The sequence below is a fragment of the Labeo rohita genome, chromosome 11 (genome assembly GCF_022985175.1).
Source record: "Labeo rohita strain BAU-BD-2019 chromosome 11, IGBB_LRoh.1.0, whole genome shotgun sequence".
Taxonomy (NCBI): domain Eukaryota; kingdom Metazoa; phylum Chordata; class Actinopteri; order Cypriniformes; family Cyprinidae; genus Labeo; species Labeo rohita.
Window position 1 is genome coordinate 8,150,397 of NC_066879.1, and position 23,606 is coordinate 8,174,002.

A 23,606-nucleotide genomic window follows, 5' to 3' on the forward strand; every position below is an offset into this window, starting at 1 on the left:
CAGCATAATAAGCGCTCATGTGCACACAAAAAAAGCTTGCCACAGCGCACCAGGCAGATATAATAATTCTAAATTTATTAAAGTTTTAATAATTTATTGATAAACTAGTGCTTTCTTTGTTTTTCGGCTTAAGAAATAAAGTCGCGACACTGACTCGTCATCTCCGCAGTAGTGGATGCACCTGTATGCATGTTTCATACGGATTACATAATTTGAGAATATTTGTTTTCTATTTGAATTGGTTCATTTAAAAGTAGACATTTCATTCTCTATAAATATATATTTTTTTATGTCTGTAACGCAAGTGTACTCAGAGTTTCGAAGTTTCGCGCTCATGTTCAAAGAGACTGAGACAGCAGAGAGTGCATCCTGTCTGCTTTCATTATTTTACAAAAGCGCAACGTTGTTGTTATTCTGAGTGCACACAAATAAACGTATAATGGCTGCACCGGCACCTCCATCTGTCATGCAGTGAGCGCGCTACTATTTGAATAGTGCACATTTTTCTATATTAACATTAGATTGAGTGACTATGTAAAGTTGCTACTACTTATATATTTCAAATGAAAAGCCATATTTGAAGTCGATGAATGATAGGCGAGCATTTGGATGTCTTGTACGATGTATTATCACACAGACCAGCCGTTAACGATCTGTATGTTGTGGACTGTGTGACTTCGCCACTTCCTGTGGATTTTTACATTTTTTTCTTTGACTAAGTGACAAATACATTTTTGGTCAACCAAGCCACTTCTCGTCGACTATTAGGGGACACGGCTATAAATGAATGGCTATAGTCAATGGTTAAATATTAGGGAAAAAATAATAATTTCCAAGAGACATCAGTAATATTGGTATCACTGATACTCACCTTCAGTCACAAAAATATTTAACAAATCTAAAAAATATACTGTCTTTATGCAGTTTCTACATGAATCTGAAGACTGAATGTGGAATTACTGCAATATAAAAGTATATTTAAAAACTTGAATGTTAAGTGGGATTAATCTCAAATAATTTTACAAAGTGTGATTAAATAGTTTATATTTTTTCATCGATTGACAGCACTATTTTAAAGTTAATACACTAACTAAAATGTAAATATGTTGCTATCTGGTATCTTTATTTATGTTCCAAGTTTTGCAATACAACATCCAAAATAGTGATATCGTTAACAAAAATTATGAGGAAAAATGTTTGTTGACTTGCTTTTTCCCCATGACTAAAACTAGATGACGAGATGACAATAAGGTAAGTAAATGATAACTGTGACTATAAAATGTGTTTTAAAAAATAAAAACTATACCAAAATTTTTATTTTCATCAGAAAAAAAAATATTATTGCAGACCGCTGTACATGGCTCTATGTGACTCAACGTGAGCTTACATGTGTGCGGTTGCCAGATATTAAGAGTTTAAATCCCCAACTCAGAGCTTCTCTATTAAAGGGATTCATCTGCCTGATGTTTTGCTTAATTTCTGCAATCTGGCAACCATGCACACACGCTCGCTCTTCATTGCAGAAGCACTGACAAAGATCTGAAAACGATGACAAACAATTAAGCTGACGTTTAGCGATCTCCACGTGAGACTAGATCTCGACTATATTGTTTGCGATTATAGTTGCAGAAGAAATGCTTACTCAACCGATTTGGAATTATTGGAATTACTACTAGTATTATAATATTTTTTGTTTTTATAATGTAGAAAGAGAGAGTGTATATATAAGTCTTCTATATTAATATATATATTAAATAGCCTATAATAAATCAGTACACTAGATGAGGTAAAATAAACCATGTGTTTATTTTTATGCAAAATAATAATTTTTATCAGTTTAACCATTATACACCATGACAAAAATTTAGTTCTCATTGACTAAAACGCTTAGACATTTAGTTGACTAAAACTCGACCAAACAAAAACAGGCCAAGGCTGACTAAATTTGATAACTAAAAAGTACATTTGACACAGGACTAAGACTAACTTAAAAGACTAAGACCAAAGTAACACTAATTGTTAGTTTCCAAAGTCATTTTAGTTTTTTCCATTTGTTAGTTTTTCTTTCTTTTAACAAACGTACTTTTCGTTAATGATAATACTGCATGAAAAGTGCCATAAAAGTATCATCATTCTTACAGCTCTGTTTTGATGTATACGACTCTGTTATTATAAAGCAAAGTGCAGCAGAACGAGCAGCGCCGCAGCAGGGATCTGAACACGTGAACGGCCTCAACCCATTTATGAAGCATTTTGTGAATTATACACACCACTGAAGACATGATGGCAACTTCCGCTGATGGCCTTGTAATAATGCATTGCATTATGTTACTAGCCATTCAGCCGTGCAGTCTGTTCAGTCTCATCAGCTCAAATACAGCGTCAAATGCCTTTTAAGAAAAACACCTGGAAGCAGGTTGGCTGAACAAAGCGTGACGAGGCTACTCGGGAGTAATGCTTTAAACATCTGTCTCTGGAAAAGCACCAGACTGGAAGTGACATTTCTAAGATTCTTCAAAGGTTGTCACTCGGCAAAATGAGAGAGACAAATATACCACTGCTACAAAAGTGGAAACGTTTTTATAACATTTTAAGCCCCATCAAATGCTGGCCGGTGAAGAGTAGGCAACCTCCACAAAACTGCTTACGGCCACTAGATTTGAAAAATCATGATAAATGTGCCAATTTCTGTTTTTGTTTTTTTTTTTCATTCGTTGACAAGGGAGTTGAATAATGCATCCACTTCAGGAGGAATCTCAAGTAGAACAAGAAGAATTTTTGGTTTGTTTGTGGGTGCGTTAGACGGATGGATGAGAGAAAGAGAAAATGAAAGATAAGCAGAGATATGCACATCTACGTAATATGCTTCGATCAGTCTAGCGCAAAGGTTGTTTTTGTTGTGTTAAAAAATGCAATCTGCTAAGTCAAATAAAGCATTTGGAAAACAAATAGCTAATGAATAATCATGAACTCAGAAAAAAAAAAAGAAAAAGAAATTAGCTCCATTCCAAACAAGAAAACAAACACACTTAACACAAATTTTGAGTTAAGTCAGCTCTTAATTATTTAAAAATAAAAAACTTTTTGTTTTTGATAAATATTAATATTGATTGATTTTTATGGCAAGTACATTTATAACATTTCTCTCATTTTGTGTTTTTTTTATTTTTTTTTTAAATGAGCATTTTTTTTATGTGCATTCCAGGATCTATCCAAGATAGAAGATAAAATGACAGAAGTGCTGATTAAAAATATAATCATTCCTCACATGTATTTAATTAAAAACAAAACGTTCTAAAGGTTGAAGTGGACTCCAACCCGTTAACATATGTTATATTGTTGTCTTTTGTGAGGTATGTAACGCTAAGTGACTATTCACAAGCTGTATATTCACGGTATAATACAGTAAATAACTGAACATAATATTCAACGTATTCCATTCATTATTTGCAGCGCGCCAGCCACCCAGTAATCACAATAATCTTGTGCTTTGTTGCTTTTAATATATCACAGCTCAGCTTTCAAATTCAGATTTCAGTCAGTTTGATCACAAAATACAAATTATGAATGTGCTTTTCCTCTTTATTTCAAATTCATAGCAAGATAAAAGTGAAAGGAACATCAGAAGGCATGAAAAAAAAACAGTACAGCCTAATTTAATGAAACAAATGTCTCATTATTGTAATTGGAAAGATGATTGATTCACATGCCGCTTAAACTGAGGGCGAATACAGCGATCTGTCATGCCACATTAAAGAGCGTGAAAAACACCTTATTATAATAGACATTGTTTGTATTTTGCAGAGGTGGGACTTTGAAATTTCTGCCGGTGCCATATCCGGGCCATTTGCATGCACAATACTCTCAAAATATTATAACTTTAATCTCATAATTGCTATGAATTAATTTTGTAATTTCAACTTTATTCTCGAAACATTTTGACATTGACTTTATTTGCATAGTATTTTGTCTTTATTCAAGTAGTATTTCAACTTTATTCGCGTAGTATTTCGACTTTATTCGTGTAGTATTTCGCCTTTATTCGCTTAGTATTTCGTCTTTATTCAAGTAGTATTTCGACTTAATTCGCGTAGTATTTTGTCGTTATTCGCTTAGTATTTCATCTTTATTCAAGTAGTATTTCGCCTTTATTCGCTTAATATTTCATCTTTATTCAAGTAGTATTTCGACTTCATTCGCGTAGTATTTTGCCTTTATTCGCGTAGTATTTCATCTTTAAGTAGTATTTCGACTTTATTCAAGTAGTATTTTGACTTCATTGGCGTAGTATTTTGCCTTTATTCGCGTAGTATTTCATCTTTATTTAAGCAGTATTTCGCCTTTATTCGCTTAGTATTTTGCCTTTTCACTTAGTATTTCGCCTTTATTCGCGTAGTATTTCGACTTAATTCGCGTAGTATTTTGTCGTTATTCGCTTAGTATTTCATCTTTATTCAAGTAGTATTTCGCCTTTATTCGCTTAATATTTCATCTTTATTCAAGTAGTATTTCGACTTCATTCGCGTAGTATTTTGCCTTTATTCGCGTAGTATTTCATCTTTAAGTAGTATTTCGACTTTATTCAAGTAGTATTTTGACTTCATTGGCGTAGTATTTTGCCTTTATTCGCGTAGTATTTCATCTTTATTTAAGCAGTATTTCGCCTTTATTCGCTTAGTATTTTGCCTTTTCACTTAGTATTTCGCCTTTATTCGCGTAGTATTTCGACTTAATTCGCGTAGTATTTCGCCGTTATTCGCTTAGTATTTCATCTTTATTCAAGTGGTATTTCGCCTTTATTCGCTTAGTATTTCGTCTTTATTCAAGTAGTATTTCGACTTCATTCGCGTAGTATTTTGCCTTTATTCGCGTAGTATTTCATCTTTAAGTAGTATTTCGACTTTATTCAAGTAGTATTTTGACTTCATTGGCGTAGTATTTTGCCTTTATTCGCGTAGTATTTCATCTTTAAGTAGTATTTCGACTTTATTCAAGTAGTATTTTGACTTCATTGGCGTAGTATTTTGCCTTTATTCGCGTCAAGTAGTATTTCGTTCATTTCGTATTTTGCTTTATTCGCGTTATTTCGCGTAGTATTTTTGCGCCGTTTATTCGCGTATTTCATCTTTTCGCCGTTAGTAGTTTTCGTCTTTATTCAAGTAGTATTTCGACTTCATTCGCGTAGTATTTCGCCGTTATTCGCTTAGTATTTCGTCTTTAAGTAGTATTTCAACTTTATTCAAGTAGTATTTTGACTTCATTGGCGTAGTATTTTGCCTTTATTCGCGTAGTATTTCATCTTTATTTAAGCAGTATTTCGCCTTTATTCGCTTAGTATTTTGCCTTTTCACTTAGTATTTCGCCTTTATTCGCTTAATATTTCGTCTTTATTCAAGTAGTATTTCGACTTTATTCGCGTAGTATTTCGCCTTTATTCACTTAGTATTTCGCCTTTATTCGCTTAGTATTTCGCCTTTATTCGCTTAGTATTTCGCCTTTATTCGCGTAGTATTTCGTCTTTATTCAAGTAGTATTTCTACTTTACTCGCGCAACATGGCGACTTTACTCGTGCAACTTTTTTTCGACTTCTTACTTTTCCGACATTTCGACTTTCACGTAGTATTTTGACTTTATTTTCATAGTATTTCGACTTTATTTTCAAAATATTACAACTTTATTTTCATAGTATTTCGACTTTATTTTCAAAATATTACAACTTTATTTTCATAGTATTTCGACTTTATTTTCAAAATATTACAACTTTATTTTTGTAGTATTTCGACTTTATTCTTGTAATTTCAACTTTATTCTTGTAATTTCGACTTTATTCTCGGAATGTTACGACTTTATTCTCGAAATATTATGACTTTAATCTCGTAATCTTAGTTTTGTTTTTGTTTTTTGACGTGGAACTAAAACGCCGTCGTACTGGTCCCAATGGACTTCCATTTTTTTATACTATGAAACTCAATAGACCGTCAACTGTTTGTTTACCAACATTCTTCAAAATATCTTTTTTTTTGTGTTCAACAGAAGAAACTCATCCAGGTTCTTAATTTTTTGGGTGAGCAAACTCTAACATCTATAAAAAGCATTAGTTTTTGTTAGCTAATGCATTAAAAAATGTAAACTAATGAGACCTTCTTATAAAGAGTTAACATGAAATAGTCTATTTTACCTACCGTAAAATGTGCATGTGCTATGCATCAGTAACATGTTATCAGCTTAGCAACATGCTAACACTTAACTGCGCTTCGCCTGAGCAGCATAATTTGTTCCAAATCACTTAATTTCTTTGTCAGATAGACGTGGTGTTAAAAGGCAGCTCACAAGGTTTTGTAGCAATAAACACTCTCGAATTAAACTCCACTGATTCATGAAATGTAGTTTGTGTGCTGCGTACTTAGGCGAAAGTATTATTCTTTGTTGTGGGCAATCAGGGCCGGCTAATTATCTCCCACTCAATCATGGCAATTGATTCACGGGATACTGGCTCCATTCCTAGAATTACACTAATGGCGCAGGCTACTCCGACACGCGGTCATAAATCGTGTGTGCCGGCTTTCCGGGTCAAATACCACGGCGGTAGGGAGTGACAGGGAGAGACGCAAGGAGGTGGGTAACATGCACATGCTGCCAGCTCACTGCAGAGACTCCTGGCATGAGGACACCCTGGAGGGAACGGGGCGGAATGGATGTAAAATTTGTGGCTGTAATTCTGCCAAATGTCCAAGAGGTTTCCTTCCCAAAGGCTTTGAGCTTTTTCTTTAATCTTGCTTTTGGACCCAACCTGATTTGAATGCCAGGGTTGCCAGGTCCACAGTTTTCCCTTCACAAAACATCATTTGCGGTGCACCTCTAATCGAATTATCAGAATGAGCTTTGTTACTTTACCACATAATTCAAATATTAAATGTTGTTGTGATGCTCTTAAATGTGGCGTGACAGATCGCTGTAGCAGCTTCAGTTCAAGCGGCAGTGCAGACCACAAGTCTCTTCCACTTTAATGTAGGGCCCTATTAATTATTGTTTTAATTTTAAACATGAACAGAATCATGGTTAGTACAATTAAAAAGCAATATGGACTAGTGTCTGTGAATATTAAGGTGCAAAAATACTATTTAAATATGAATTCTGCAAAAATACTATTTAAATTTCACCATTCTTTAACAAAAAAAAAAAAAAAAAAAAACCATGAATTCTGCATGTTCAAACAGAATCTCCTGGAGAACCCATCAAAATTTATTGAAGCATTTTACCAATTCTTTAACAAAAATTATAAAAACATAAAAAATCATATCAAAATATTTAAAATTATTTATTTAAAAAAAAAAGAAAATAATACTCACTTAAAAAAATAAATAAAATAAAATTAAATTAAATTAATTAATTACAAATGCTTTTGATTATTCAATTCTAACAGAACCATTAAAATGGAAACCAGAAAATTAATAAAAAATTAACAATAACAAACAGAATTTGGTAAAAATACAATTGAATTTGAGGGGAAAATAAACATTTCATAAGGCCTCAAAAATGTAATTTTTGTTAAGCTATAATAAATTGTCGTTAAATTGTGTTTTTTTATTAATATTTTTTAATTTAACCTATAAAATGGTCTAAACAATTGTATAAAACACAATTAGCAAAAAAAAAAACAGATTTCATAGTGCCCTAAGTTTAAACATTAAACACTAGACAAAGGTTATTTACTGTTAATTATATATGTATGTTTCAATAAATCTGACATTTTCATGAGTTTTCATGTTAGTTGATTTTTAACTGGAAACAACAGATTAAGTAAAACATAATAAATATGTAACAATGCAAATGTTCAGCAAAATGCACCTCTCTTAGGGTTTCAGCAGGTTTTTAAAGGTAAAATTAAAACGTATTAAACAAAGTAAAGATAATTTAGGGAATAAATTGAATGGAACACAGTACATCAATATGTTCTCTAGATGTTAATAGGGAACGTCTAGCAAGCACACAATCTCTTCAGAGTTTTAAAATACAACTTCCAATAGATTTCCATTATGTTCAAATCATTCATTAATTCATTCATTAAAAAATATCTTACAATTAGAACAGCTCTGATCCAAACCACTAGAATACAACAAAGCTTTTCATGTACCTTCTGATCACACTGCAAGAAAAAAAGGAAGCCCTTTATCTGTATTTTTGTCTTGTTTTCCAACATAAACGTCTAGAGATTTTTAAATTGAGGTACATTTACTTGAGAAGCAAAATGGCATGAGACAGGAAATCTTTTTACGTTAATATGATTAAACAAGAATAAATATCTTCCAATGGGCTCAGAAAAATCAACTTAATTCGAAGAGAAAACAAGTGTTCATTCCCCAATGACAAATGTTGTTTTTGTTTGAAGCATAATTTTCAGTTTTTTCAAGTTCAATTTCTCAGAAACAAGACCTGCACCTTAAGTAAATCTATCTTGATTTAAAGATGTTCAGATGTTTGTACTAGAAACAGGACTAAAATACTAAGGAAGATATTTTTAGTGCGTGCAACATTTAATGCCAGGACTTAATGAAATTAAGATTTTCTCTTTTGATTTAAGACCCGCTTAAAGCCTTAATATGGACTGCAATCATATGAGACATGATATATTTTGTTTCTTTCATCACATCTTCTGATGTCCATTCATGTTTATTTCATGTTGTACTTAATCTAAATACCTAAAAGAAATCAGGATGGAAATCAGAATTCTTTTTTGGCAAACTGAATAAAAATATTTGCGATAATCTGGTCTATTACAGACAACCGTTCAACATATATTTAAGACATATATATCACCAAGTCAGGAAACATGAACTCAGTTTGAGGTTGTGTCTAATAAAAACCGAAAAGTACATCCCATCTGATAATCCAGTGCCAGTCAGACGGCCAGAGAGCAGGAAACAAGATTGGAATAGAGCGGTTCTGACATCTCCATTTGGTTTTCAGTCGTCTGAGTGTTCTCTAAACCCTCTTTTCTTTCAGAGTGCTCTTGTCTTTAGGTCAGATGGGATTAAGAGATTAGATGAGGAGTAGTTAATTGCCAGTGCTGTGTAATTAACCCAGGGGTCAACAAACCTGACCTCTTCCGCATGACACAGCGACTTTTGAACTAATCAATCGGTGTCTGGGGAGTAAGTAACTAAAACTTTTATTCGTGTGATAGTTATTCTCAACTGATTCCAAAATAGTCTTGCTTTTCCAGCTACTTGTGGTGTAGTATGACAACTGACCTTTAAAAGTCTTTTTCTGTTTTTTAAAAGAATCCTCCTATGCTTACCAAGGCTGCATTTATTAAATACAAAATACTGTAAAATCAGTAATAGTGTGAAATATTATTATAATTTAAAATGACTGTTTTCTATTGTAATATATTTAAAATCTAATATATTCTTGTGATGCAAAGCTGAATTTGCAGCATCATTACTCCAGTTTTTAGTGTCACATGATCCTTCAAAAATCATTCTAATATGCTGTAATATTCCTTATTATTATTAATGTTGAAAACACCTGGAAAATGGTACTTTTTCAGGATTCTTTGATGAACAGAATTTATTTTTATTTAAAATAGATTTTAGCTTGTAATCTGCCTAGTGAAAAATAAATATACTAAAATTATGTAAAATGTACTTAAAGGAACACTCCACTTTTTTTTGATAATAGGCTCATTTTCTAACTCCCCTAAACAGTTGAGTTTCACCGTTTTCGAATCCATTCAGCCGATTTCCGGGTCTGGCGGTAGCACTTTTAGCATAGCTTAGCATAGATCATTGAATCCGATTAGACTGTTAGCATCTTGCTTAAAAATGACCAAAGAGTTTTGATATTTTTCCTATTTAAAACTGGACACTTCTGTAGTTACATCGTGTACAAAGACGGATGAAAAATTAATATTTGTGATTTTCTAGGTCGATATGGCTAGGAACTGTACTTTCATTCCGGCGTAATAATCAAGGAATTTTGCTGCCATACCATGGGTGCAGCAGGCGCAATGATATTACGCAGTGCCTGAAAGTGACCGGCACTAAGTTTGTGTAGATGCAGAGTGGGCGGCTGCGTAATATCATTGCGCCTGCTGCACTTATGGTTCGGCAGCAAAGTTCCTTGATTATTACGCCAGAATAACGCCAGAAATCGCAACTTTTCATTTCCGTCAGTCTTAGTACATGATGTAACTACAGAAGAGTCAAGTTTTAAATAGGAAGAATATCGTCATTATATATGGTCATTTTTGAGCAAGATGCTATCGGTCGAATCAGATTCAATGATCTATGCTAAAAGTGCTACCGCCAGACCCGGAGATCGGCTGAATGGATTTGAAAATGGTAAATTAACTGATTAACTCTAGAGGAGTTGGACAATGAGCCTATTTTCAAAAAAGTGGATTGTTCCATTAATAAAAAATACCCTACAATTGTACTTTTAGTGTACTAAACTGGTATATTTAAAGTCTGCTAAATTGGAACTAACTTTGTACTTAATGCACTTCAACTATGCAGAAGTAGTGCTGAAGTGCAACCAAAGATATACTTAAGTATATTTGATTGTGCTAAAGTGGAAGTATTGCAAGTAAAAATGTGCATTGTGCACAAGTAGTACTCCAAATAAAGTTTAATTGCAATTTTATATCATATATAAAATACTTAGTATGAAAAAACTTGTTCTTTTAAACTTGTGCTTATAAAGGTCTTCACTGTCACATTTGATCTATTCATTGCATCCTCGCTGAATAAAAGTATTATTTTCTGCACAGAGACCAAGATTTAAAATTTTTGAATGTTAGTGGGGGGGGCAGATGTTGAGTGGACATGGCAGATGTTGAGTGGACATGGCAGAGAAATAAGTGTACAACCCAAGTTGCCGAAAATATGAACACACTAAATACTTCAATTAGTCAAAAGAAAATAGTTTCATGTGCTAGGATTGTCATGTCAAGTTGTTTGATAGATTGCCTTCGCCGTTTAATGAGGTTGAAACCAATTTATCGGCAGGACACTACATTTTGCTGTAATATTCTCATCTGTAAGTGACAAATTGAAAGTAATATGTTTCCATTATGCAAAACAGCACAACTTAACAGCAAGGGAGCAATTTAATGTCATAGCCTTCAAATATTCAAATAAAAACTCACTGAAGCCATTAACCTGGCAAAAGCTTGGCAAATTTTGTAATTACTTGACTCGACCTGGTAGCTTGTTCTCATAACATTGTTTCCTGGCAGACATATTGAAAACCCTGTGCGTTCTTACTCCCAGGAATTATGTAAAGTCAGCCAATCATGGTGTTTCCACAGAGTATTCACACTGTGTGTAGCAGCCCGAAACTCCTTGTCACAAGTTACATCAAACAACCAGGGCCAGTTAAATCTGTTGCAGTAACTTTCGCCATAGAACATTCCCATTAACTTATTACAGGGAAAATCCCCATGGAGCAACCTGAGATAAGTGCCTTGCTCAAGGCCACAACAGTGAGCCTCATGGCTCGCTCCTTGCAGGTATTGAACCAGCAGCCCTTTCAATTTCCTCCTGCGCCTTAACCACTACAACATCCCATCCTTACAAAAGTAAGTTCAAGAATAAAGGTTAAAATTTTTTTTTAAAAAATCTGCATTACAAACTGTATCTTTGTAGGTTAGGCGTTAAACAATATCAAAGACAGGGAGATATAATTAATGTCGTCAACAATCATAAGTTCTGGCCATTTTTACTCAGTATGGATCTAAAAGCCATTCACACAGCAGAAATAAATGTGACAACAGTCAGGCAGTGAATGTCACTATAAATCTGCATGTCCTGTGTGTCTCTGATGAAGGTTTCATCTACTATACAAATCCAAACATACGTGACAGTCAGTGTTTTCAGCGTTTGGCTGTTACAAAATATGAGACATTTAGACGTTAACATCTCCAGAGCTGCTCCAAGAGTCACTTCACCAGCTTAACACTGTTTCATTTGAGAAAAACTACCATCAAACAAACACTGAAACTTAAAGATCTTCACGACAAATCAACAAAAGAAAAGTTCGGTTTAACTTGAAGAAATTATGACAGAAATATATTACTATTATGTACTAAAGTGTACTGTGTCATTTGAGAAAAACACTTTAAATATTTTGCATTTAAAGACCAAAATTATATAAGATTCTACAATCCATAGTGATATTACAAATGACACCAGCTTAATACTGTGTAATTTAAGAAAAACTACCGTCAAACACACACTGAACTCAAAGATCTTCACGACAAACTGACAAAAAGTTTGGTTTAACTTGAAGAAATTATGACAAATATATTACTATTGTATGCGAAAATGTACTTCTCAATACAATTACAATATTACTACTATTTTTAAGGAATATCAAACAAGATATTTCTTTCATCTATGTTATTTATAAAGTTCTGCAGCATCTTGTTTTACAATAAATAAATAAATGTAATTTTTGTTGTAAACTAATCGTTTTTTTATTTTAGCTACAATCTATAAATAGACTGATTAAACTGTTATAGTTTAATGTGCAACATGTCAAAAGCATTGCCTTTCCTATTAATTGTAAATGAATACCGTTAATATCTTGTGATATGGAAAGAAATATCATGATAATATTTTTCACCATATGGCTGAGTTCCATCCATGTCAATTTCTGAACTTCCTTAAGAGGGACTTAATATTAGCCCGTACATGAAGTAAACCGAACAATTATGCCCTTCAGACTTCTGAGCACGAAATGTCTGTAAATGACACTTCAGTTCTAGGAGTTTTGGCTGAGGCATTTGTTTGGGTCGCTCTCTTCGCTCTGTCATTTGACAGGCCGCCTGCTGGCTTTAATGAAGACAGATAAAAGGAGGAGTGGGGGTATCAGCTGCGTCTGGGGATGAGGCGTGAAACTGGGTTTAATTGACTCCATGATCAAGAGCCTTGAGGAGAGAATCGTTGCCCCTCGTCCAGCAACAGTGAGTACACAGGACCCACTTTGCTCAGAGACGCATCTCCTTGTGAAGTTCTGTCGACATGTTTGCACTCTGTCCTGATTGCCAACAGACCCATGAGAGTGGATCTGTGTCACAAACTCAAATAAAGAGTCATGACATGTAAGACTAAAAGAAATGCAACTTATGGCCAAATACAACAGAAACAATGCTTCAAATGTGTATATACATTTCTAAAAATAAACCAATAACTAGTTTGACCTACTTTTTTTTTTAATCATTATTAACACTTCTTTTGTCTTAATCATGTTTTTATACTTAAATTCCAGGTTTACTAGAACATTTTGGCATCTAAAACAATGACTTTCATATGTTAATAGAGACGTAACAGAAATTCTTAGTTTTTTCCATAAATAGTGCCACTGAAAACAGTCAAAAATTTATGAATGATAGTAGTGACAGACAATAATCGGATTTACCATTTTTTTTTTTTAAATAATATTAATTTTTTTTTCACAAAATATATTATCAGTTATAAAATATCAGATTTATCTATAAATGGTGCTACTAAAAACTATTCATGCATAATAGTAGCGATACACAATAATCTGATTGACCGCTATTTTTACCGGTATCAATTATTTTTTATTTTTATTTTTTCACAAAATCTGTTATTAGTTATAAAATATCAGGTTTACCCATAAATGGAGCTACCGAAAACGTTTTTTAAATTCATGCATAATAGTAAAGATGGACAACTATCAGATTGACCTTTTTGTACCGATATTAACATTTTTTCACACAATCTGTTATCGGTTCTTAAATATCAGATTTCCCCTTAAATGGTGCCATTAAAAACAGTGTTGCAAATGCATGCATAGTAACAGAGATAGACAGTAATCAGATTGATGGTTATTATTTTATTCATTTTTTTTTACCTATATTAACATTTTTTTCACACAATCAGTGTTTAAAATTCATGTATAATAATATAGACAATAATCGGACTGACAGTTGTTATTTTGTTTGCCTATATTTTTTGCCATCAAAACCAGTGCTTCAAATTCATGCATAATAGTAGAGATGGACAATATTTTTTTTATTCCATACTTAATACTTTTCGCATAAACATTATCGGTTCTTAAATATCAGGTTTATCTATTAATGGTGCCATCGAAACCAGCGTTTCAAATTCATGTATAATAGTACAGACAGACAATAATCAAATTGACTTTTTTTTTTTTTTTTAAATCGATACTAAATTTTTTTTCCACATAAACATGTTATTGGTTCTTAAATACCACGTCTTACAATCGAAATTACCTTTTTTTTTAACCGATATTAACATGTTTCACATAAACGTTATCGGTTATTAAATATCAGGTTTATCTAATAGACATAAACAGTGTTTTAAATCCATGCATAATAGCAGACATAGACTACAATCGAATTTACTGTTATTTTTTAACCGATATAACACTTTTTCCACATAAACATGCTATCGGTTATTAAAAATTTGATTTATCTATTAATGGTGCCATCGCAACCAGCGTTTCAAATGCATGCATAATAGTACAGATAGACAATAATCAAACTGACTTGCTTTTTAACCGATTTGAACATTTTTCCATAAACATGTTGTTGGTTTTAAATACCAGGTCTTACAACTGAAGTTACCTTTTTTTTTTTTTTTTTTTTTTTTAACCAACATTAACACTGTTTCGCATAAACATGTTATCGGTTCTTGAATATCAGGTTTACCTATAAATACACATCAAAACCAGTGTTTTTAATCCATGCATAATAGTAGACATAGACTATAATCGAATTTACTCATTTTTTAACCGATATTAACACTTTCCACATAAACATGCTATCGGTTCTTAAATATCAGGTGATGGTGCCATCTACTGATCTATTGATGGTGCCATCGAAACCAGCGTTTCAAATGCATGCATAATAGTACAATCAAATTGACATTTTTTTAACCGATATTAACATTTTTTTTTATAAACATGTTATTGGTTATTAAATAACAGGTCTTTTTTACCGATATTAACACTGTTTCACATAAACGTTATCGGTTCTTAAATATCAGGTTTACCTATAAACAGACATCAAAACCAGTGTTTTTAATCCATGCATAATAGTAGACATAGACTAGAATCTAATTTACTGTTATTTTTTAACCGATATTAATATTAACACTTTTTTTTTAAACACACATAAACATGCTATCAGTTCGTAAATATCAGGTTTTACAATAAATGCTGCTATTAAAAACAGTGTTTTAAATTCTTACACATTAGTAAAGATAGACCAGTACTGTTTACTGATATAGACAGTTTTGCCTAATTAATTCTTAAATATCAGGTTAACCACTCCATGCCATCTGGTAAAGCTTGGTGCACCTTCTGTAATTGTTGCAGTAAGATATGATCCCAATGAGATACACATTTAGGCTGGTTTCACGGTTCACCTCATCCCAACTAGGCATGTTTCTTACATAAGACACATAGCTAGATTGGACTGGTTGTTGGACAACTTCTTGATTAGTCGACCATCATGGCCCATCCCTAGCAGGGATTTGGGTAGATTGCACAAAACCTTTGAACCACCATGAGATCATTTATTTCTCAGAAAAAGCAATTCTAACAACACAAAATTCTGAGAATCAGTGAGTCAGTCTGACACATAGCTCATTGGTTATTAACTAAAACCTTTAAACCCCTCAGAGCTGTTTAATTACAGCAGGTATTTGATCAAAGGCCCTCAAAGTCAACGAGGTAATTTAGCCTGCATCAATCTGACAACACAGGAAACAAAATCTGCTTCAACCCTACAGCCCCACTCACTCACTTGCCCTCTTTTTCTCACCCTCCCTTTCTCTAAATTGAGAGTACAGATAATGAACTAGAGGCTAGGGGTTATCACAATAATTCAGTGCTAATTTGCTCAATTCAAGAGCCCTCAATGGCCTTTAAAAAGCTCTAGACTGCTCAAAGGGACCTGACATCTGTGGTCCTTTAGCCCTCATTGACCGCCAGGGCAACAATGGCGAAGCGAAAACTAATTCATCAGCTTGATTTTTCAGATTGCAATAACGTTTGCCCTTCGCCTCCACATTTGACAAATTACCTTGAGTTTTCTAGCAATAGATTTTTTTTCTTCAACCAAAATAATTTATCAAGCACAGAAAAGCGTAGAGCATGAAGCAATTGTGTTGAGAAACGGCTCAATAGCAATACTGAAAAATAACACAACGTGTTGAGGACTGCTGGCCGTGCAATGCAATCTGGCAACGTGAGTTTCTCTAGAGTCTGTCGGAATGAAATTAATGGAAAAATTCTTTCATCCTCCTGCCCGTAACCCAGGACGACCAAAGCTCATCTGTATGTTGAAAGAGTGAAGCGAGCTAATTAGTGATTTCACCTCACGGGAGAAAAATGAGAGAGAATTCAGTAGTCCATCACAACTGCCAAAGTCTTCACACTGACTCATCCAAAGGCTGAAGGATATGTGGAGTACCGAAGGAGTGTTATTAATACAGTATCAGGAACACAGATTCATAGTTTTTCAGCTGTTAGTTAAAAATCTAATTCAAAGTAAAAATAAGAAATTAAAGACAATATGAAATAGCATCTGCAACTCATTTTGCATTCAGAAAATTATATTTTCTAGTCAAACCAGATTTGTAGAGCGATTTTTTTTAACATAACATTTAAATTTGTATTTTTATAGCAGCTGTTTTGCAGTTTCTATGTTTCGGAGTCTTAAAATCTTAAATATAACATGAGCATTAGACATGATGTTTATTTTTTGTCCATATTTGTTTATACCAAAAATTATTATTTAAAAAAATGTAAATGCATTAAAAAAAATAAAAAAAATCACGCATAGACCTGCTCTATGATGAATCTTGGTCAGAATAAAAAAAAAAAAAAAAAAAAAAAAAAAAATCTAATTAAGACGAATATACTAACACATATATATATATATATATATATATATATATATATACACATACACACACACCAACACATACACATACATATATATATATATATATATATATATATATATATATATATATATATATATATATATATATATATATGTATATGTATATGTATATGTATATATATATATATATATATATATATATATATATAAATATATTTCTATGTATACGTATATATATATATATATATAAAATAGAAGATTATAAAAATATAAACATATAATAACATATAATAATAATATAAAATAATATATATATAATTATATAATAATATATAATTAACATATAATAAACGTTCAGGAAGAACAGTTTAATGCCAAATTCCAGGGTTTTTTTTTTTAAACTTGGATACATTTATATGTCACTGACCTATTAAATAAAGCCATAATACCAATTTGGCATTAACAAATATAAGCTGAAAAGACAAGTTTCTTCAGGGTAAAAGCTTATTTTTTTATTTTGAAGAAATACTGTGCACTGGTGAACTATGTGCAAAAAGAAACAAGAAATAGAAAGCTAACAGGGCCCAAAAGTGACTTCATGGTGACTTTAAAATTGCTTAAATTGGATACTCAAGTGTCCTAGAATTTTTCCATATTCCACTTTCGCACTGTTTCCATAATTGACAGAAAGAAAAAGAGTGAAAAATCTAACCCTGGGAACCCAAACAGGAAAATGAGGTTGTTTCGTGTTCCTCGGAGGGTGAACTACTGTCAAACCCGAGCGGCGCTGACAGAACATATTCACGGATCAGAACCAAAACAGAGCACGCTGTGTCACCATCACTGCAGAATCTCATCATTCCTGCGCTACTGCCAGCCAGTCACACCCGGAGCGCCAGAGATCAGACACCTAAACTGAAAAAGACGCAGGTGTCTAATGGCACGTCAGACTGGTCAAGCTGCCAGAGAGGAAGGAAGAGTCAGCGAGCCTGGCTGAGCACTGAAGGATGCTGGGATGCCTGACGGGTGATTGTACATACAGCAGATCTAGCCTGTTGACAAGGGAATCATGCAGAGAGAAAGAGAGAAGGAGCTTGATGCTTACCTTTGTGGTTGATGGACCATATGCACTGCTTGCTCTGAACGTCCCACATTCTGACAGTCTCGTCATTGGAGCCGGACAGCAGGAGGGTCCCGTCCATGGACACAGACAGACATGTCACCAGATTTCTGTACAGGAGGAGAGAGACTGTTATAGAGGAGACTGTAGGTGCAGACCTGTACAGGTTTATCTGCTCTACAAACTAACAAGTCTGGATGTATAATACTGTACATTGTGTATGAAAAAAATAAATGAAATCATGGATTCACGGAAATCATGGAAAAAGTTTCTTTAAGCTGAATTTTCAATAATAAATAATATTTTTGTGGAAAGTATATTTTTTCAAGATTCTTCAACGAACAAACTTTAAAAAGCATTTATTTGAAAAAGCAATATTTTGTAAAAATAAAATATATAAAATTTAATTCTTATAAATATCTAAATATCTCATATTTAAATAAATAATAAATAGATACTTCCTATTCTACTTCAAATAACTAATGTCTTTACATAACTATAAAAAAAAAGATTAATAATAGTATTATATTTTATTTTATTTAAAACAAAATAATAAACGTGTGACAATACTATTATAGCTCAAAATAAAAAAACAATATTTTATAGTACTTTAATGCTTTATATTTCAATGCTAATATTTACATTTTCTTTCTTCGTTTTTACTTTTTTATAAACAATCTAAACGTGTGTGTGCATAATATAAATATCTAAGTGTGTGTGTGTGAATAAAAAATAAAAAGTCATCTTTTGTATTCCGTTTCTATTAATACAATAATTGTATTTATTTTTTTTAATTTTTTTTTTTTTTTTTTTTCAACTTGGATACATTTATATGTCACTGACCTATTAAATAAAGCCATAATACCTATTTGGCATTAAGAAATATAAGCTGAAAAGACAAGTTTCTTCAGGGGAAAAGCTTGTTTTTTTTATTTTGAAGAAATACTGTGCACTGGTGAACCATGTGCAAAAAGAATATTTTATAGTACTTTAATGTTTTATACTTCGATGCTAATATTTACATTTTCTTTCTTCGTTTTTTCTTTTTTATAAACAATCTAAATGTGTGTGTGCATAATATAAATATCTAAGTGTGTGTGTGTGAACAAAAAATAAAAAAAGTCATCTTTTGTATTCCGTTTCTATTAATACAATAATTGTATTTCTTTTTTTTAATTATTAGTATTTTTTTTTCAACTTGGATACATTTATATGTCACTGACCTATTAAATAAAGCCATAATACCTATTTGGCATTAACAAATATAAGCTGAAAAGATAAGTTTCTTCAGGGGAAAAGTTTGCTTTTTTATTTTGAAGAAATACTGTGCACTGGTGAACTATGTGCAAAAAGAAACAAGAAATAGAAAGCTAACATATATGCAATTTTTATTTAAATACATACAAAAAAAATTATGTAATGTTAAATGAATAAAACCATATATATATATATATATATAGATAGATAGATAGATAGATAGACAGATAGATATAGACATATAGAGAGACAGACAGACAGGGCTGCACATAACTATAAAAAAAATTATATAACTTTAAAAAAAATTACATTATTATTGCACTTAATTGAAATAACAAATAAACTGTGATAATACTGTTATATTTTAAAATTAAAAATAGCATTAAATAAAAACAATTATTTTAAAGTACAGTTTAAGGTAAATGTTTACATTTTCTTTTTTAGTTTTTTATAAATATAACAATCTAAACGTGTATGTGTACAATATGGATATCTATGGGTGTGTATGTGTGTGTAAATAAAAAAAATATTAATAAAAAGCCATCTTTTGTATTCTTTCTATTAATAAAAAATCATAATAGTATATGCAATTTTATTTATATACATATATATATATATGAATAAAAGTATTATATATCATGTTAAATTAACATCATTATATACACTGACTAAAATTATAAACGTAAAGTTGCCGGATATTGGCAGGAACTGGAACACACTGTCGTATATGCCGATCCAGGGCATCCCAAACATGCTCAATGTCCGGTGAGTATGCTGGCCATGCAAGAACTGGGATGTTTTCAGCTTCCAGGAATTGTGTACAGATCCTTGCAACATGGGGCCGTGCATTATCATGCTGCAACATGAGGTGACAGTCGTGGTTGAATGGCACAACAATGGGCCTCAAGATCTAGTCACGGTATCTCTGTGCATTCAAAATGGCATCAATAAAATGCACCTGTGTTTCTTGTCCATAACATACGCCTGCCCATACCATAACCCCACCGCGACAATGGGCCACTCCATCCACAACGTTGACATCAGCAAACCGCTCACCCACACGACGCCATACACACTGTCTGCCATCTGCCCTGTACAGTGAAAACCGGGATTCACCCGCGAGGAGAACACCTCTCCAAAGTGCCAGACGCCATCAAGTCGGTTACGACTTGTCAAGTCAAGTCAAGTGCACAGTTATGCAGTCAAGTCGAGACCCCGATGAGAACGACGAACATGCAGATGAGCTTCCCTGAGACGGTTTCTGACAATTTGTGCAGAAATTCTTTGGTTATGCAAACCGATTGTTGCAGCAGCTGTCCGGGTGGCTGGTCTCAGACGATCTTGGAGGTGAAGATGCTGGATGTGGAGGTGCTGGGCTGTAGTGGATACACGTGGACTGTGATTGTGAGGCCGGTTGGATGTAGTGCCAAATTCTCTGAAATGCCTTTGGAGACGGCTTATGGTAGAGAAATTAACATTTAATTCACGGGCAACAGCTCTGGTGGACATTCCTGCAGTCAGCATGCCAATTGCACGCTCCCTCAAACTTGCAACATCTGTGGCATTGAGCTGTGTGCTAAAACTGCACATTTTAGAGTGGCCTTTTATTGTGACCAGCCTAAGGCACACCTGTGCAATAATCATGCTGTCTAATCAGCATCTTGATATGCCACACCTGTGAGGTGGATGGATTATCTCGGCAAAGGAGAAGTGCTCACTAACACAGATTTAGACAGATTTGTGAACAATATTTGAGAGAAATAAGCCTTTTGTATATATACAAAAAGTCTTAGATCTTTGAGTTCAGCTCATGAAAAATGGGGGCAAAAACAAAAGCGTTGCATTTATAATTTTGGTCAGTATATATATATATATATATATATATATATATATATATATATATATATATATATATATATATATATATATATATATATGTATTCAAATGATAAAAGATCTTTTTTTTTTTTCAAGATTCCCAAGAATTCTCAAAAGAATTCTCAATTTTTGTACAAAAAATATTTTTACTGTCACTGTTGATCTATTCTTACTGAACAAAATTATTTTATTTAACAGATACAGAGTCTACAGACTGTATAGTCAAAGCCACATTAAGTTGTCACATAAATGAACATGTATTTGTTACAGTACAATGCCAAAATGACACCCTTTCTGCCACCAGAATCCGCCAATTCTGCGCTTCTCGCTGTGTGTAACCTGAAAACACCACAGCAAATGGAGGCTGTGATTACACCTCCTGCCTGCACCGCTTCACAGGCAGAGCTTCAGCACAAAGCACAGAAAGAAGGAATTTAATCCAAAATGAGTTCGCTCCAGAGCAGAAGGCAGAAACTTTCACCTTTCTTCCTTTCACGGACTGAACTTTGGGCTCCGGCACAAAAATGCAAGTCTTTCCTGAAGTAATGACCGAGGACAGACACATGGGTCACAAAAAAAAGGTGCAGACAACCCTCACCTGTGTCCTTTGAACACCTGATTGCCGTCGCTGTCCGTCTGGAAGGTTTTATCCCGGCTTAAACTCTGCCAAGCAGGAAAGAAAGAGAGAAAAAGAACAAAAGAGAAGGAAAAACATTTATAACAATGTGGAGAAAACATTATAAGTGCTAACAGGGGTCAACAATAACGACAGCCTGCTGGTTTGGGGTCAGTGTGAGAGTTTCTCACTGCATGTACATGTTTTTATGCCAACTAGGGCAGCTGAAAAAAAAAAAAAATCTTGTAGTTGATCACTGGCTAGAGCAAATTAGCTTACAGTCCACACACAATCACGCATCGTCCCGCAGTCTCCATTAGGTAGCAGGGGATTTAGCCCGACTGTCTCCTAAACGGTCTGATCGATTGACTTAATGGCATTAATTAAGGAAGAGGCTGTAGGAGAAGTACGGTGGCCTGGACTGGACCACTGCTGACTCAAATCATTACATCACCTCTTTAAAGGCTGGGCCATGAGGAGCATCAATAATACATGACAGGAAGAGTTAAAGCCAGCAGGAGTCCTCTGGCCATTCTGGAAGGAAACGCATGTCTTTCATATTCAGATTTGCACATTAAATACAGACAGACATCGCAGTGGTCCGGAAATAAAATCCATGAGATTAGGAGGAGGAAATAGTTTTGAGAGACCTTGTTATAATTCAAATAATAGAGCTGTTCGGTTTGTAGTCGTGAAACTCTGAAAAGAATTGGCAATTTCAAGCCATGAGTTCCCTCTGGAATATCTAATAGGGTTTTAGAATAGCAGCTTTTGATTTGATTAAAGGAAGGCCTGTGCTTAAAATTACTTGAAGAGACTGTGTTAAAAAAAAAAAAAAAGTCAGTTATGCATGGTAGATTCCAAACAGTGCACCGAATCATATCTGAAAGCATTGTGTGCTACTGCTACCACAAGGATTTGAGTTCAAGTCCATTAAAATTGTCATCCATGAGTCTTTAAACAGTAATATTGGTAACATTGTTAAAAGTTAAAAATAATGTAGAATGTAATTTATTCCTGTGATGCAAAGCTGAATTTACTCCAGTCTTCAGTGTCACATGATTCTTCAGAAATCATTCTAATATGCTGATTTGCTACTCAAGAAACATTTATTTTTATTATTAGCAGTGTTGAAAACAGTGTGCTGATTCATACTTGTGTAGAAACTTATAATGGGAAGTTCAAAAGAACAGCATTTATTTGAAATCTTTTGTAACATTTTACATCTACTTTAGAAGCTTTAATGTTAAAGTACACTGCCAGTCAAAAGTTTTTGAACAGTAAGATTTTTAATGTTTTTAAAGAATTCTCTTCTGCTCACCAAGCCTGCATGTATTTGATCCAAAAAAAAAACAGCAAAAGCAGTAATATTGTGAAATATTTTAAATAATTTTTTTAAAAACTTTTCTATTTGAATATATTTTAAAATGTAATTTATTCCTGTGATCAAAGCTAAATTTTCAGCATCATTACTCCAGTCACATGATCATTCAGAAATCATTCTAATATTTTCTGCCTTCCATTTTAATGGTTTTATTAAATCAGAATAATCAAAAGCATGATAATTAATTGATTTTATTAAAATATATGAAGTTCAGATGCAAAAGCCCCTAAATCCATCTGACGTCTTTGTAGTATAGTTTGTATACATGTGACCCTGGACCACATAACCAGTCATAAGGGTCAATTTTTCGAAACTGAGCTTTATACATCATCTTAAAGCTAAATAAACAAGCTTTCCATTGATGTATGGTTTGTTGGTATGGGACAATAAAAATATTGAGAAAATCACCTTTAAAGTTGTCCAAATAAAGCTCTTACTAATGCA

The 23,606-nt window shown here is 33.2% G+C and overlaps 1 protein-coding gene across 1 annotated transcript in view; it reads right to left on the minus strand.

Annotated features, from left to right (window-relative positions):
- wdr18 (WD repeat domain 18) overlaps positions 1 to 23,606 on the minus strand; it is an 81,934-nt gene that overhangs the window by 22,436 nt on the left and 35,892 nt on the right. The window contains exons 6-7 of the mRNA XM_051122300.1: positions 21,761 to 21,825; positions 18,013 to 18,137 (exon numbers count right to left, since the gene is read on the minus strand). Of these exons, the coding sequence (XP_050978257.1) occupies positions 18,013 to 18,137; positions 21,761 to 21,825 (190 nt within the window). The remainder of the gene's footprint in view (positions 1 to 18,012; positions 18,138 to 21,760; positions 21,826 to 23,606) is intronic.